The sequence below is a fragment of the Pteropus medius genome, unplaced genomic scaffold (assembly GCF_902729225.1).
Source record: "Pteropus medius unplaced genomic scaffold, Ma_sr-lr_union100, whole genome shotgun sequence".
NCBI classification, from domain to species: Eukaryota; Metazoa; Chordata; class Mammalia; order Chiroptera; family Pteropodidae; genus Pteropus; species Pteropus medius.
Window position 1 is genome coordinate 190,428 of NW_024342538.1, and position 18,920 is coordinate 209,347.

General features: G+C 35.2%; 1 protein-coding gene across 1 annotated transcript; it reads left to right on the plus strand.

The window, feature by feature from the left end:
- Positions 1-102: 102 nt before the first annotated feature.
- LOC120605444 (ferritin light chain-like) lies at positions 103-658 on the plus strand. The gene is given in 2 exon segments (XM_039866340.1): positions 103-503; positions 505-658. Coding segments are annotated over 2 exon segments (555 nt in total).
- The last annotated feature ends 18,262 nt before the right edge of the window (positions 659-18,920 follow it).

Consider the following 18,920-nt stretch of genomic DNA (forward strand, 5'->3'; position numbering starts at 1 on the left):
CCTCTTTTCCAGTCGCAACCTTCGGCACCTTCTCAGCCATCTTTGGCCTCCAAGATCAGCCAACGCCGTGTTTTGAGCTTAATTCCTTATTGCCAAACAACCATGAGCTCTCAAAGGCGTGAGAATTCTTCCACCGAGGTGGAGGCCGCTGTCAATCGCCTGGTTAACCTGCCTCTGTGGGCCTCCTACACCTACCTCTCTCTGCGCTTCTATTTCGACCGCCACGATGTAACTCTGGAAGATGTGAGTCACTTCTTCCGCGAGTTGGCCGAGGAGAAACACAAGGGCGCGGAGAGTCTCCTGAAGATGCAAAACCAGCATGGCGGCCATGCCCTCTTCCAGAACCTGCAGAAGCCTTCCCAGGACGAGTGCAGTAAAACTCATGATGCCACGGAAGCCACCATGGCCCTGGAGAAGAACCTTTTGGATCTTCATGCCCTAGGTTCTGCCCGCGCAGACCCCCACCTCTGTGACTTCCTGGAGAGCCACTTCCTAGACGAAGAGGAAACTCGTCAAGAGGATGGGCGACCACCTGACTAACCTCCGCAGGCTGCCGGCTCCCAGGCTCGGCTGGGCGAATATCTTCAAAAGGCTCACTCTCAAGGAGAGGCTTTTGAGGAGTCCCACTGCTTCCCCCTGGTGTTGGCCTTGTGCCTGAGCCTCTCCTTACAACCAATAGGCAGCCTTCTAACCACCCTGGAGCCTCTCCCATGCCTTGGACAAAATAGAAACAATAAAGCTTTTTGCAACAAGGAAAAAAAAAACTTTTTCTCAAGAATTGTGCTTTCCCAGGCAATAAAAGTGTCTCAGAAACTTAGTAGGGTTCTGACCTATTTGCCTCTAGCCAGTTTTGTGTGACAGTAACCACACCCGATTTTTCATTTCTAGACAATTTCATAAATGTGCTTTATTTCTCTGCTTTTTCATCCTCATGCCTACCCTCCTCAACTTAGCAAATAAAAATGCAGGTCACTCAGTTAAACCTGAATTTCAAATAAACAATGATTTCTTTTTGTATAAGTATGTATCATGTAACATTTACGACATACTTTTACTAAAAATGTTTGATATTTATCTGAAATTCAAATTTAACTGAGCATCCTGGATTTTACCTGGCAATACTGCATATGGAACACATGACCTCAAAGATGGACACATCAGTGAAGAGAGTGAGCAGGAAATATGTCACAGAAAGTCTTATCGTCAGGCTTGAAAATGTCATATATCACTTATGCCAACAAATCATTGTCCTGAAGTCATTCACACGTACCCAAGCCAATTTCACACAGAGCTGATGAAATGCATTCTTGCCCCGTGTTCCAAAAGTAGAAATAGTGTCATGAACACATAAGATCATTTCTTATACAAACATTATTGAGTCTCAGCTATTATACAGATAAACCTACACTCAACGAATAGTAGATATGCATTATTTCCAAGTACACATAAATTATTAACAAAATATACCATACATTAAGGCATAAAGGCAGCCTTCACACATTTGAAAGACTTAATATCTCATAAACCATATTCTCTAACCATAGTACAATAAAATTAGGTATTTAATAACAAAGCATATCCTAAAAAGAATCCCACGATGAAAAGAGGAAAGATTCAAAACAAAATATTTGAGCAAAAAGGCGAACCATAAGCTGGAAGAAGATATTTGCAAAATATATAAATAATAAAGAGCTTGTATAAACACTCCTACAAACCAACAATTAAAAAACACAACTCAGTAGAAAAATGGGCAAAAGAGTCATTTTAAAAAATGGCCGATAAGCATTTTAAAATGTGTTCAACCTTACTGGTGATCAGGAAAATACAAATTAAATCCACAATAAGACACCAATTCATACACATTTGAATGCTTATTATTTGAGAGACTTAACACACCAAGTATTTGCAAGGAAAATTGAAACTTCTAATTCCTGGTGAACATGTAAATTGTTACAACTTTAGAAAATGACTTAGGTAGTATCTATTAAAACTGAACATACAGAAACCCTATGAAGTAGCAATTCTACTACTAGGTATAGATCCAACAGACTTGCATAATTGTGTTTGCCAAGATCATTCACAGCAGCAGTATTAATAACAATCCAAAGCTGAAAAAAATCCAAGTGTTCATTCTCTGTAGGATGGCTGAATAAATTGTAGAATATTCACATAATGGAATATTACAGGACAGTGATAATGAATGAACTATTGCTACATGCAATGGCACTGGATAATTCACACAAATAACGCTGAGCAAAAGAAACCAGACACAGAAGAGTAAATAGTATGTAATTACACTTATATATAAAGTTGTTTGTTTGTTTTTTTTAAGGGCAAAAATAACCTACAGTTATGCAAGTTAGAATAGAAGTTCCTTTGGAAGATAGAACTAAGAATGGGCATACAGGGAGCTTCAGCGTGCTGATAATGTATTTCTTAATCTGAGTTCTCTTTATATTGATGCATACAATGTGAAAACTCAGTAAGATCTTCCAATTTGTATACTTTTCTGTTTTTTTGTTGTGCTACAATAAAATTTTATTTTAAATAACTATATATAATTCTGGCAAATTATATCAGTGAATGCTAAAATCATTAGGTTAAAGATTTTGTAAGACAAGGGTATATTTATATGATCTCAAAGTATCACTCTACAGATTACACATTAATTACAAAGGGAAAACGCTGCTTTTACAAATGAAGAAATATGACAAATCCTATCTAACTCAAGTGATCAATTATGAAGTGACGAACTGTGTTAGGTACCTCCTGATGTGATGTGATATAATACAATGAGAAGTACACAACATCTTATATGTAGTACTCTTGCTAATAATGCTTAACCTATATCTCATCATGGGAAAGCAACCAGACAAATCCATACTGTGGACAGACTTCAAAATAGCTGGACTGGACTCAAAAGATGTCAGCATCATGAAAAACAAAAAAGGTGGAAACTGTCCTATAATAAAAAAGAGATGTGACAATACTATGCAATGCATGATTTTCAGATTCTGGACCAACAAACAAAACAGCTATAAAGGAAGTTTTGGGAACAACTAGGGAAATTTGAAAGAAACTGTACAGCTGATAATAGTATTCTATCAATGTTAAATACCTTGAATGTGAAAATCATCTGTGTGGTTGTGCAAAATAATGCTCTTATTCTTGGGAGATATATAGATCATTTAAATTTTCTTATTTTCTCTTACTGTTTAGTTTTTATAATAAACATGTATTACTGTAAAATAGAATTAAAAAAAACATTTTAAAAGTGAACTAAGCAATTGACCCTAGTAATTAGAAAAAAATTAACAGAGCAAAACCAGATAAGGACAAATAAATAAAATAATACAGATAGAAGCTGAAATTAATGACGAAGATAGGTAAAAGTGGTATAGAAAATTAAGGAAAGAGAAAGGCAGTTCCCTGAAAAGATTAAGTAGATTTCTAGAAAGGCTGATTCCTACAAAAAAGATAAAATATAGCTATATAATAATGTAAAAGAGAAAACTACAAATGTCAGCATTTAAAATATAAAATATATTAAAACTTAGAGTTAAATATATAAAAAATATAAAAATATAAAATAGCAATATCAATATAAGAAAATATTAAATAGATTATTATCCATTAAATTACTAGAAATGGTAGTGAAAAACCTTCCCTCAAAATTAATGCCTAGGCTAAGAGTCAGATAATTTTATGGGTGAATTATAGCAAAGTATAAAAGAATAGTTCCAATCATATACACAGATTTTTCACAGAGAACAGAAATAAAGTAAAAACTGCCAAATTTTATTAGGCATCTCTAACCTTGATTCTAAAACCAGATGATAATAAAATAAAAGGAAAATTTAAGCCCCATTCAGATATGAATGCAGATGCAAAGATCTTAAATAAAATATGAGCTAAATAATTTCAACAGCATAAGATGAATACAATACATGATTATTAAGTAGAATTTTCCCTTGGGAATAAAATTTCAATATTAAAAATAACTTCAATTAAAAGCATTGATAGACTAAAGGAAAATAAAATGTATTCATCTCTATGCAAAGAGCTTCAAAACCTTTATAGTAAAAAACCAAAATTTTTAACAATGTCGGAAATCATAGAAACTTCCTAACTTGGTAAAGATTACATGCCAAATGCCTAGAGCAAATGTTAAATTTATTGGAGAAATATTACATGAAACCAATTAAGTTCAGAAACAAGACACATGTTTAACATACCATTTGAAGTAATGGTTGATTCTATAAGGAAAGAAAATTAATGAGAAGTATAATAATTGAAGGGAAGAAATAAAGCTGTCAAAAATTTAATCTGATATAATCATCTACTCAGAAATAAAATTAACAGGCATGGAATATACTAGATTATAATTATTGTCTCTTCATTTTAAAGTAAATTCTGAGTGTAGAGATCTTGTTTTTTAAACTATGATCTAGTTAAATCAGTTTTAAAAAACCTCAAGATTTCTGCATCATAGTTAAAAAAAACAAGATCTCAATAAACAAACAAACCAAGATTTCTAGACTCATGGAATTTACTTAATGGAGAAAGACAACAACTATGATATGCTCTGTGGTGGTAAATGGTATAAAAAAATGCAGAGTAAGGGTGTATAAAAATGGTGAGTGGATTCTATTTATAATAGAGTGGTCAGGGAAAGTGCATTTGGAAAAAGACTTGAAGGAGGTTGTAGATTTGGGGCAAGGAGGAGGCATTTCAGGCAGAGTGACCAGCCAATACAAAGGTCCTCTACTGGAAGCTTATCAGATGTGTTCCATAATTACCAACATGGTGAGTAAGTCTAGACTGGAATAATTGAAGATTTAAGAGTGGTAGGAGATAATGTTAGAGATTTGGGATATACTTTTAAGTTAGAGTATATAGATTTAATGATATGTTAGATGTAGAATATGAGAGAACTTATCAAGGATATTTCTCAATTTTGTGGTCCCAGTAAGTGGATGAATTGTGGAGATTCCACTTACCAAGATGGGGAATGGTGATGAAACTCCAGGTTTAGAGGCCAAAGAACTCTGTTTTCAACAAGTTAAATTTGAAATACTTCTTACAGCTCCAAGAAAACAAGTCAGCTAGTCAGGAAGATATAGCAATCTGGAATGAGGGGAAAATATTGGAGCTATAAACAAACTGCAGAGATCATTGGCATACTTGATGAGGGCTATTTGTAGAAAAGTGGAGTCAAAACCCTGCCAAGACTATTCAAGAAGAAATAGGAGAAGGGGGGTAACAAATTTTAGAAATAGTGGGGGAGTCAAAGGGGGATTATTTTTGTTTTGTTCATGCTTGATGAGTGTTACTAAAACATATTTGTATTATGCTGGATGTTGCCCAATACGGAATGGTTATTGATGATGATTGATCAATGACCAAAAACTGCTTTGCTTATTGTATAACTATATCAAGGCTTTTTGTTCTCTAGTAGCAATTTGATTGTCAGCCATGGTTATTCTGCTCCTTGGAGATAGATAGATAGATAGATAGATAGATAGATAGATAGATAGATAGATAGATAGATGATACATACATACATACACCTTACATACATATGTACACATTACACACATGAATGTGTACATATATATACATATATATGTATATATATATATGTATATCAATCTGTCCATTTACCTCTCCAACTTCCCTGTTCAACTCATTCTGATGATTTATCATTTTTCTTTGAGTATTCACTTTGCTGAATTCTTGTTGCTACTTATTTTTATAGTGAGAGGTGCTTGCCAGAAATGTTCTTTTGTTGGAAACTAATGTTCTGCATACTCAGGTGATTTCTATTTGCATAGTTTTCATGAATATATGTTCATCTTGCTTACACATAGGCAGCTCTTTCCAGGCTATTATTTTTTAATATATTTTCTTCATCCCTTCTTATTCAAATATTTCAATGTGTATTTATCTGCCCAGTTCCTGAAATTGTTTGAGTTTGCTAATCTGGCATAATGTAGCTAGTTCAAATGGAAAGAGTTGATTTGAGATAATTTGTTGAATAATCCATCAAAACAATATAAAATGCTACCTTCATCTAGATTAAATCTTCATAGATACTTGGCTCTTTCTGTATTTGTTACTCTTTTCAGGTGATTTCTCTGCCTTTCCTACCCTAGCATCAAATCTTCAGGATGGTTTTATTACCAAGTTATTTTTAAATATCTGATAATATAAGTCATCATTTATTACTGTTTAATTTTAGGTTTTATTGGCTAATTTCACTTGAATATTTTTCTAGGGGACTCTCAAATCACTTTGTCAAGTTTTAAATATACTGTTGGAATTTTAATTGGAATTACATAAAAGCTATATTTAACTTAGAGGGGTCAAACACATTATTAATTCCAATTCCTGGAGTTGTTTTCACTTTTTTTTTTTTTTTTTTTGTAGATTGGAGTTACTAGAGATTTTGTAGTCAGTCTTTCCAAAAAACAAAAAACAAAAACAGTTTTTGTGTTCATTTAATCAGTCTACTGAATAATTCTGTTGTATTATTTTTTTGGCATTTAATACCTCTTCCTTGTCTTCTCTAATTTTATCCTATTGCTACTTGAGTTAAATGATTAGCTAATTTATTTCTATTCTTTGTGTTTGATATTAAACCATCTAAGGATGTAAGATTCCCTCTGCATGCATTTTTTTTTCAAACCATCACTGTCTAGGGGACCTAAAAACTAATACAGAGGGTATGAGCACCTGTTTTGCTAAAAAAAAAAAAAGGTATATTTCCAAGGAAATGGTAACATGAAAGACTTAAAACAGGGAGCCAAGAAATCTAAGTCATGTTCAGTTCAAAATGATATCTGGTAAACAAATCAAGAGGCAGTCTCTCCCTAGTCATCTAGTAAATAACAAAGAAGAAACATAAAAAGTAAAAATTAACAGCCTTAAAAACTAAGACTGACACACCATTACCAGTATCTGTAAGGAATTTCCAACTGAGTTGGATTGGAGAGAGAGGGAAAAAATACATTGGCCTTTTCATGCTTTACCTTGCAAACGGGGGAGAATATCACATCTCAAAGAAAGAAAAAAAAAGGAATTTCACATCTTCACCATGCGATGTACTCTGATACTCAAACCAAGGATCCATAGCTACCAGGTAAGCTAAACTGTTGACATTAATTTTTAAAACAGATAATTTTGAAATAAAATGAGGTCATTGTCCTAAAGACCCAGGAATTACTTAAATTTGACAATGATCTATAAAAAGAACCAGAAGAATTATTTTTTAGATCAAATTAAATCTCACTTTGATTCCACATCTTGTCAGACTGCTAGGAAATTTAATTTCCTCCTTTCTTGGAAACATCTGTCTTCTTAGAGCTGAACCAGAATACAGGATTCTCCTGTAATGCTTCCAAAATGGGCAAAAGGTCTCGATCTGCATTCTATAGTGGTCACTACTGTTGCCATCATTTTTACGCCCACAGGTACCCCTTTGTGTCCAGACATTCTTTCTATGCTCAGATAAAAATACAGTGTCTGGGATCTAGTCTCCTTAGTTGCTCCAAAAAACCATTCCGTCAGGGACTTGACATTTCCTTAAGAATATGCAATTCAGTTGTATGTGACTCCCAGCTCTCTATGGGAGAGTGACCTGCTCTCCCTTCCCAAATTTGGGGAAATATTTTTCTTTCTCAAATACACTCTCCCACTCCCCTCCTGCCTCTCTTCATTGTCCTTTCAAATGGGTTTATGTTGTTTTGAAAGATATTAACTTTCAAGTGTTTCTGCTTTTAGTCCTATAAAAATGTTTGAAATTAAGAATTACTAAGGGAGATATCCTTGATTTCTGCATGGAACAGAAGAAAAAGGAAAATACAAAAAGAATGAATAGTGATTAATATGAACAACACATGCCATGAATTTAAACAATGGAATAACACAGAGCAACAAGAATGAATGAACTACAACTAAATACCTCAGAGTGGAGACATCTCAAAGTCATAATGTTGAATAAAAGAAGTCAGTCCCAAAAGAGTCCACACCATATGATTACATTTATGTAAAGTACAAAGATAGGCAAACAAATATATGCTGTTACAAGTCAGGAAAGTCTGCACGAGCAACTGAAAAGGAGTGGAAGAGGGGCTCATAGGATATTGATACTGTTCTGTGTCTATCTGGTGCTTGTTATATAAATGTGTTCCACTCGTGGAATTTTTTTGAGCTGTACAATTATGCACTGTACGTTTTTCTGTATTTATATCATGCTTTAAGAAAAAAGTTAAAAAACAAAATTAATGCAGGTTCATTCAAAATTTAGAGAATGAATAAAATATATGAGAACTTTGAATTTTAAAAAGCCATAATCCTTCCACTAGAGATAACTAGTGAGATGTTTTGATTTGATTCTTCCCAGTATCCTTTTGGTATGCATACACACATACATACACAAACTCACATGTACATATGTATGTGTGTGTGCATGTATTATGTAGACATAATTTCATTTGATGAATATGTATTGAGTCCCAACCAAGTTATATTCCAGACCAGGGTTTGGCAGACTATGGCCATATGCCAACCAACCTACTGACTTTTTTTGTAAATAAAGTTTAATTGAAACACGGCCTTCTCATTTCCACAGTCATTGACTTACATATTGCCTATGACTGCTTTCATGCTACAATGGAAGCGTTAAGTAGTTGCGACAGAGACTGTAGGGCTTACGAAGCTTAAATATTTAATATCAGTCTCTTCACACACAAAAAAATAAATAATTGTCAACTCTTGATTTTGACTCTGAGGACAGAATAGTGAACAAAGAGAAGTCTTGGCTTCCTATGACTTACATTCTGATGACAAAACACAATAAACAAGAAGGTTTATAATGTAAAGTCTGGTTATGATAATGTACTATGAAGATAAATAAGAGTACAGAAGGCCACAATTTTAGACATGGTGGTCAGAGTAAGCGTGAAGTAGATCCCTGAAGGAAGTGAAGGAGTGAGTCATGCAAATATTTGGGACAAAAGCAATGGAGGCAAAGGGGAAAGCACATGCTTTGTCCCTAAGATGGATATGTGTTTAGGCTACAGCAAGGAGGCACATGTGGCTGGAGTGCAGCAAGAAGCAGAATATCAGGAGATGAGGATGGAGAAGCAGGCAGGGGGCAGGACATACTGGACCCTGCAGATCACAGTACTGAGTTTGGGTTTAATTCTAAGTGTGGTAAGAAGCTGGTGAAAAATTGGATTGGGGGACCCATGTGTTCGGACTTACACATATCTTTATGTATGTCAATATTTATCCACTAATGTTACACAGCAGTAAAAAGCATGAAATCTTGGAGTACAGCACAACTGATTTAAATGCTGGCTTTGCCATTCGCTATATGAATGACCATGGGCATGTTACATAAGCTCTTTAGGCCCCACTTTCCTCAAATGCATAATGGAATTCACAATATCTACTGCATGTGGTTGTTATAAAATGTTTAGTCCAATGTCTGGCATATAATTGTTCTATAAATGATAGCAACAGATATAGCTTGTCTGTATCTATGAAAACATACACACACTCTCAAAATTACACACATATATAAGGCAGTCTGCAAGTGGTTAAAAGAGAATACATTACAGTCAGACTGTTAGTCTGACTTTGGCTATACCTTTCATTAGTTGTTTGATCTTATGCAAGTTACTTAACCTCTCAGGCTGCAATTTCTTCATCTGCAAAATACAGAAAATTATAGTGCTTGCCTCAAAGGGTTTGCTCTGAAGATTAAAGGAATAAACACATGCGAAGTTTTTAGGGCTTTACCTGGCATATGGAAAGTACTATGCACTGGGCAGCCCCTAACAAATATAGTGCCTTGGTGCAAAGTTGGAAAAGGTACTCCTTCTTTAAGATACTTTTCTTTCATCCGTTAGAAAAGCATCTAATACACTAACTTTGCTAGAATGAGACACTTTGCTGTTGTTTTTTAAATTATTTGAAATGAAGTGAAACATGGTATTTTAATTTGTATTTCTTTAACTATTTATGAAATTATTTTTGTTTATACCCTGGCTGCCTATCAATAATTTGTTGTCACATCTGTTAATTATCTTTTCATGCTTTCTTGTCCAATTTTCTACTGCGAGTTCTCTTATGTTCCCTACTAATTTGTAGTGACTCTCTATATATTAGAGAATTAACTCTTTGTCATGTTCCTGACAAATATTTCCCCAAGATTCCTTGTTACTTAATGTGTGAATCTCTGCATAATAATTAAAGCATCAATCACTCCAAGAGGTAAAAACAAGTACTTTGGCAGAGCTAGAGCAAAGAGCTTTGCAAAGTAAGGGTCGGGGGAGTGGTAGGAATAGACAGCGACAATTATGCAAAACGCTAACATGTTGAGACTACTAAGCTTAGGTAATGGGTTTGGATTTTCTTCTACAGCGAATGAGAGACCAAGGAAGAATGTTAAAGCAGGAAGTGACATGCTCAGATTGACATTATCCTGGAAGCAGTGTGGAAAATGGATTAGTAAGGAGGCTGTAATATCCACAACATAAGATGATCCCTCTCTCAATCCAACAGCTGTTCGCAGTGACAAAAACAACCAATTAACACCAGAGTATCCCCCAGGCTGTAGCTAATGAACAGTGTAGGGCCAGAGGAGAACTCTGCTTCCTATCAGCCACCATATCCCGCAGTCCCAGTAGTACATACAGCATCAATTGCAATAGCATCCCTGCATCTGTACCAAGAGCAGCAACGACAGCAACAAGCAGTCAGGCAAAACATGGGATCTTTATACATCAGCTGTTTATGCAGGAAATACCAAAGCAAATAAAAAGTTCTTGTTAGGCTCTTGAAATACGATAGTAGATATATTCAAATGACTTTGGTTAACTCTTCTAACACAGCCTCTGGTATGGCTTTCACTTCATCCTATGAATTCTTATATCTACTGATATCAACACTTATTTTATAAATGGTCTATATTGGAGTTTTGATTTTCTTAGCTCATAATTTCCTTACAAATGCATTTAAAAGTTTTGTCATCTGTTTTCATAGTGAGTTGTTGACAAAAAATGTCATCTATATTATTTCTGTTTGTAACTTACTGATTTTCTTGTGGCTTAACAAATAATCAACTTTATCAAGATCATGTGGTTGTCTAAGAACAAAGAATGTTTTCTACTTATCAGATGATTCTGTCATATCTGGTATCAGTATAGTAAATCTAATAATTTTTTAATTTTATTTTGTTACTAGTTTCAAGTATATAGTTTATAGAATGATTCCCCTAATTGCTCTTTCTCTCCTCTGGCTCTCCACCTAGACATTACATTACTGCTGACTGCATTCCCTATGTCGTGATCTCCATCCCTGTGACCCTCTGTCAACTACTATTTTTTTTTACTTTCTTTTTTTTTTTTGGTATTTATTATTTTTTTTAATTTTTCAATTACAGTTGACATTCAATATTATTTTATATTAGTTTTAGGTGGACAGCATAGTGGTCAAACATTTATATAATTTACAAAGTGATCCACCTGATAAATCTAGTACCCACCTGGTATCATACATAGTTATTACAACATTATTGACTATATTTCCTATGCTGTACTTTACATCCCCATGACTATTTTGTAACTATCAATTTGTACTTCCTAATATATTCACCTTTTTCACCCAGCCTCACTGCATGTACTTTCAGTCTTTAGCATAGCTTAACAGGCTCACCCAAGATTATTTTGTTATCTAGAAGAAAGAATTGAAGTTTGACTTTGCTATTTGCTATTGATTACAGTCTAGGCACTCTAAAGTTACGTTGTCAACTACTATTTTGTACTTCTTTAACCCTTAATCCTTTTCTCCCAAACCTCCAACCCCTTTTCCCTCTGGCAGTTGCTAGATTGTCCTCTATATTTGTGAGTCTGTTTTCGATTAATTTGTTCTTTTTGTTCCTTAGATTCCGCATATAAGTGAAATCATATGATATTTATCTTTCTCTGTCTTATTTCACTCAAATGTTCAGCTTTTTACTTTTAATCTTCATGAGTCACTTTATTTGGAGTATGATTTTGTACAAAGCATGTAGCTGGATTTTATACTCTGATAAATTGTTACATTAATTAGTGAATGCATCTAGTATATATGCATTATCAAGTGTTTCCTGTTTTTCAGTGCTTTCTTGTTCATCCTTTTGTCTTCAATCTTTTGCTTTTAGATGTTTTCTCTTATGGTCTTCTCTACCCACCAATTAATTTAGAAGGCAGACCATAACCTTTTACTTCAACTAGTTTTTATTTTAGCTTTTGAAATTCATACTTAAGCCTCCTTTTCTCTAATTAGTAACACTTATGATAAACCATTTCTAATGATTTCCCCAGGTAAATTGAGGAAATTAGCATATTCATTTTTCACCAACCCCCACACTCAAGATCTCACACTATCCATTTTTTGTTACTATGATCTGGAAATTTTGTCCCAGTTACATGTTATTATATTATTTTCCATTATCTATGTTTTTTAAGAATTCTATTTGCATTGTTTTATAGCCATACGTATATATTAATTTGGATTTAAAGCTATATTTTATCATTTCTCAGTTGGCTGGTTTATTTCTTCAAATTTTTTTTTTTCCAAGAAGCACATATCCTGACATTTTTCCATCTATGGATAACCTGAGTTTTTGCTTAGATGTTTGTATAATTCTTCCTCCATTTTCAAATATCAGAATTTTTACCAAAATATGGTAGATATGTGTGGTAGTTCATTAATTATACCTCATCTTTGGTGAGTCCTTTTGATCTCCAGATGCGGCTCTTCTGTTCAATAAAAATGTCTTCGATTATATCCTTACATTATAACTCAGACGTCCTCAAGATTTAACTTCCTGCAGACATGAATAAGGTCACATTCATATTTCTAGCTCCAATCCTTTCACCAAACAAAGGCATCTGCTCCCTCTGAGTTGTGACCACTTTGAGGGAGGGTCCCATAGCAGGATTCTTTATACTTCAAAGTATTAATGTTTACTGAGGCAGAGCTTCCAGTTCACACACAGCCTCTTTTTTTTTACTTTTTCACAATGACAAGTACAACACTAGCGGCATTCAACAGTCACCAGAGGAGCTCTGAGATCAAGGTCTACCCCTGCTTCTTAATTCTGTATGTATTTTGGCAAAGTATTGATGGGCCTGAGTTTCAGTGTCTTCAATTGTAAAATTTAAATAATAATGAAACCTTATCCATAGGGTTATTCCATGGTGCTCTAACTAGAACTGAGTCTTTCTTTTATTCAGTCTTATGTAACCAGGTCAGGCTCAATTATTCTCTACAGTAATTTCCCTGTTAGAAATCCTACTGTACTTTCCATAATCAGGCTTTTGTCTTCCCCACAGTCCAGCACCTGGGGTTTGAGTCCTTTAGAAAAGCTTATATTTATCTAACCAATCCTGTTCCATGCGCCAAAGACTACAAAGTCTATCTCTAGCCTGGACCTCTTCACTGAACTTCAGATGTCTAGATCTAGCTGCAAACTTGATATATCCATTTGATATCTATAAATAGGCATTTGAAGTTTAACACTACTAAAATCAAACTCCTGATTTCCACTTACCCACAAATCTGCTCCCACCTTCTACTCCTTCACCATGTTGCCCATATCACTAAATATCAGTTGATCTCTGTTGGTTTTATATAGTGTATTTTCTTCGTAACTATGGTTTGTCTTTTAACTTTGTTTATGGTGCCTCTTTTTCACATAATTTTGTAATTTTAAGTTATATTTTTACTTCTCTGCATTCTGGGCAGTTTCTATCTTTTAGTTCATCAGTTCTTCATCTCTATTTTGTCCTTTGAGATTTCCAATCTCATTGGCCATCATTTTTCCTTTAAGTTGTATAATTTGACTCTACGACTTCTCATTCAAAAAGGGTTGTTTTTTGGGGGTTATCTGCTTTTGCTCTGTGGTTTGAAATTTTCTCTGTAAGTGGTTTCAGGCTTGATTCTGTCAGGACCCGAGATGTCAATATTTCTAACCAATTTTGTTAGTACAGTTTATCCTCACCTAAAATTGTCAACAGGTTCTGCAACTTTAAGTGAAACAACATATAAAGAAACCAATTTTATCATAGGTTAAATGACATAAACAAGAATTAAGTTCCTACAGCATTTCATCAACATTAAAACAAAATGGCATTGAACAAAACAATGTTATTCAAGGACCTGCTGTAATGTCAGCTTGGGGATCTAATGCTATACAGTGAGCTCAATTTGGTTGCCACATGTAAAGGGCACAGTTCTGGGAGGGAGCACAAAAAGTGATATATCTAGCAAGAAGAAGAGGAAGGTGAATCTCCTGCAATGGCTAGGGGGAAAAAGGCCTTGCCACAAAGCAAGCCCATTCATTATATTAAACACCATGAAATCCAAGAATATTCAAGCTAGAGGTATACTTGGAGATCAGCTAATTTTATAGAAAAAGAACCTGAAGTTAGATAGGTGAGGGGACATTTTTCAAGTTAATGTGCATGCAATTTACAGAAAATGAGAAGGACAGCCAATATTAAGATCCCAGGTCTTATGAGCCAAATTTAATGCTATTTCCATTACATAATTCTTCTAAAAGAATGCTGGTCCCAAGCAAGGAGTTTTTACATTCTCTGCAAGCATTCCTTTTTTATTCCTGGACTTATAAATGTTATCTTATTTGAAAAGGGTCTTTTCATAGGTTATTAAGGTAAAGATCTTATCCTAGGTTATTCAGGTGAGTCCTAAATACAATCACATCTGTCTTGTTGAGAGAGGCAGTGAGAAATTTGACCCAGAGAAAAGAGGAGAAGGCGACGTGACCACGGAAGCAAAGATTGGAATGGTGGCTACAAGCCAAGGAAAACTGGTGGCCATCAGAAGCTAAATGAGAAAAGAAATATATTTTTCTCTAGAGCTTTAGGAGAGAGCATGGCCCTGCTGACATTTTAATTTCTGCCCACTGAAAATGATTTCTTATGTTGGGCCTCCAGAACTGTGAGAAAATACATTTGTTTTTTAAGTAACCAATTTTGTGGTAATTTGTTAAGCAGTCCTAGGAAACTAATATGCACATAACCTTTTAATGTACAGCAAAAAGCAATACACCCAGTGTCCCTTAATTCTCATAACTCAGGGTTTACAAGTAAGCATTTCCTTCTCTTCCAACCTGAGCATATTTTATAATGTTTCTTGCTGAACTTTGCATCTTTTTCCAAAGTTGAAAAAAAGTATCATCCTATTTTAGAGAAAAAACTGGATAATGTGTGATCACAACTCTACAGTTTTCACTTCTTCACAGAGGAAATTGAAGCTCCATCAGTCTAGAAAACCACACGTAGCGTCTGCTCATTGTGGAAAATGGACAAGGCCTGAGTGACATCAGCATCATGGTAATGCCAGTCATCCATTTTTGTCTCCCTTTTAAACAACTAATCAGGCGTTCATCTACAATCAAAAGTGCCACCCACGTTACTTATGAGATTCAGCACCATATGCAAAGGATCAGGGAGGAGTCTCAATTACCTGTACATATGGTAACAGGCAGACAGATCTTGGTATGTGAAACCAATAGGAGCCAGGGAACCTACCCAAACCCCACTTAGTTGTGGTTTGGAAAAACCTAGAGAGTGCTGGCTTTGGCAGATGCCTGTGGATGAGACTTTGTAGAAGTCCAGGTATGTATATAGCTCTAATAGCGAGCTGAAATTTCTATCTCTCTCTCTCTCTCTCTCTCTCTCTCTCTCTCTCTCTCCCCCTCTCAACACATTAGAGACAGTAACAAGAACCTTGCCAGTGCAGTCCCTTCTCCAAGGCAACACAGCACAGTGCTGAACTAGCCAGTGGCGACCTCTCCTGGAGGTAAAAAGGAGAGTGGTGAGTGAATGTTTGCCTATGCCAGCTCTGCAGGATGCTGCTATAAAAATCCATTTCTCTCCAGTACTACTCAGAATACTGAGATGAGACTTCCAAGACTCAGGGGAGAGAGAAAATTGGGAAAGAGGAAGATAAGAATATCAAAAGGCATTAAAGGAACATAGTTCCCACTGACTGTACTTAAGACTTCAGCAGGAAGTCTACTCACAAGCCTCTTGGAGAACCTCACATGAGAATCCCCCAACCTGGACCATGTTTAACCTCAACACACCAAGTGTTAACCCACACCTGGCTCCTTATGCATGTTTCGACATGCAGTGGTGAGAGATAGTTCTGTAAATGGAGTGTACTCAGAAAATCAGACCAGGATCTGTGGGCAGGGGAGAAACCACAAACTTGAGCCGTAGTTTCAACTTCTGGCAAACAAAAGAGAAGTTTCCAGCAGCCAGACCAGTGAGTAGTAAAAACCAGAGAAGACATAAAGGCTTAAGAATTCGGCAACAAGGGAGAGCAAGTAGTGTGCAGCAGGTATATCCATGCAAGGTTGGAGAAAGCCTCAGATATAATAGGACCAATGAACAGTATATGTCACCTGAGGCAACTAGTAAAGATTTGAGAAGATGTCTGCTACTTTGAATGTGAAAACAGCAATGAAAATCTACAAGGAACATGAAGAATCAAGGAAACTTGTCATCACTGACAGATAACAGTAATTCTACAATAATGGAAGTAAAAGACACGGGATTTTTGTGATCTAGCTGATAAAGAATTCAACATAGTTGTTTTGAGGAAACTCAATGGGCTTCAACAAAATACATAAAGGCAATTCAACAAAATCAGACAAACAATACAGGAATAAAATGAGAAATTTGACCTAAAAAAATCATAAAAAGAAAACCAAACAGAAATTCTAGAGCTGAAGAATTCAATAAATTCAATGAAAAAAGCAATAGAGAGCATCTACAGCAGAATACACTACATGAAAGATAAAATCAGTGAGCTAAATGATAGGAAATTTGAAATAACCCAATCAGAGGAGAACAAAGAAAAAAGAATGAAAATGGGTAAAGAAAGCCTACATTGTTTAGAGGACTCCAGCAAATGTACAACTATTAGAATAACTTGAATTCCAGAAGACGAAGAGGGGGAAAGAGGGCAGAAAGTTTATTTAAAGAAATAATAACCAAGAACTTCCCAAACCCAGAGAAAGTCTTGGACATCTCAAGTTCATGAAGCCAATAGATCACCCTGTTATCTCAGTTCAAAATAACCTTCTCCAAGATAACAACAGTATTATGAAATTGTCAAAAATCAAAGATAAAGAGAATCCTAAGAGCGGCAAGAGGAAAAAAATAATCTACAAAGGAACTCCAATTAAGCTATCAGTAGATTTCTCAGCAGAAACTTTACAGGACAGGAGAGAGTGGAATGATATATTCAAGAAGTTGAAAGAAAAAAATTGCCAGCCATGAATATTCATTCCATCAAAGTTATCCTTCAGAAATGATGAAGCAATAAAGGTCTTCCCAGACAACAGCTGAGGGAGTTCATCACCACTAGGTCTGCCTGGTGAGAACTGCCGGACCGAATTCAAGGTAAAAAGAAAAGACTTTAATTAGTAACATGAAAAAATATGAAAGTATACAACACACTGGTAAAGGTAAATATATAGTCAGACTTAAAAAGTAGTTCTGTAATAAGATGGTGTGTTAACTATCTAACTGTAGTATAAGAAATACAGGAAAAGAATATTGAAAATAACTATAGCTATTATAATTTGTTAATGAGTACACAATGAAAAAGAGTAAATTGTGACTGACATCAAAATATAAAAAGGGGAGTAAAGGGTAGAGTTTTTGTATGTCATCAAAGTTAAGTTGCCATCAGATTAAAATGGACTGTTTTATCTATGAGATGTTTTATATAAGATTCATGGTAATCATAAAGCAAAAACCTAGAATAGATTCACAAAAGATAAAGAAAGGAGAATCAGAAGATACCACCATGGAAAATGACCGATTTACAAAGGAAGGCAGAAACAGAGAGAAAAAAAGAAACAATGGAAATATAAAATAGCAAAGTATTGAAATGATGGGGTGGGGGCATTTTAGATAGTGGGAACAGTGTACATAACAAAGCAAGCAAGATAATACTCAGCATAGTGTGGTATGTATGGCAAGCCACAAGTATTTCAGTGTATCTGGAGCGCACCATGTGTAGAAGGTGCAATGTGAGTGGGAGATGTGTTGAAAAATAAAGTGCGAGAGATGATCAGTGGATCATATCACATCATAAAGTTTCCTATAAATCATGTAAGGGTTTTTACATGAGGGAGAATGAGTATCTGCTGATTCATTTAAAAGATAGGTTTTAAAAAGTAGTATTGAAAAGGCAGAGAGACCAGTTAGATTTATTTAGTTCTCTAATACATTTTTCTATGGTCAGAAATTGCCAGGAATATGGAAAAGGACTCTATCGTGTACTCCTTGGTATTAGCTGCAAGTGTCCTATGACAATGACCGTGCCATGACTCATTGACTTCCAAGTACAACTGCTATGGACTGAATATTTGTGTCTTTGCAAAATTCACATGTTCAAGCCTAATCCCCAATGTCATGGTATTTGGAGGTGGGGCCTTTGGGAGATAATTAGGTCATTAGAGTAGAATCTTTATGATGGGATACAAGAGAAGGAAACAAAGGGCCTCTCTCTTTGCTCTCCACCATGTGAGGATACAAGAAGACAGTCATCTGCAAACCAGGAAGTATGCCCACACCAGACAGCAGATCTGCCAGTCCGCTGACCTTGGACTTCTCAGCATCCAGAGTTGTGAGAAACAAATGTTGTTTAAGCCACCCAGTCTATGGTAATTGTTATAGCCACCTGAACTAAGACAACAACCAATGATCCTACACTATAGTAAAAATAGAAGAAACAAGACAGAGAGAATGAGGATGCTGGACATCAAATTTTAAAAAACATAGAAACAGTTATCTTGGGAAACTGGGATCCATTAAATCTTATGA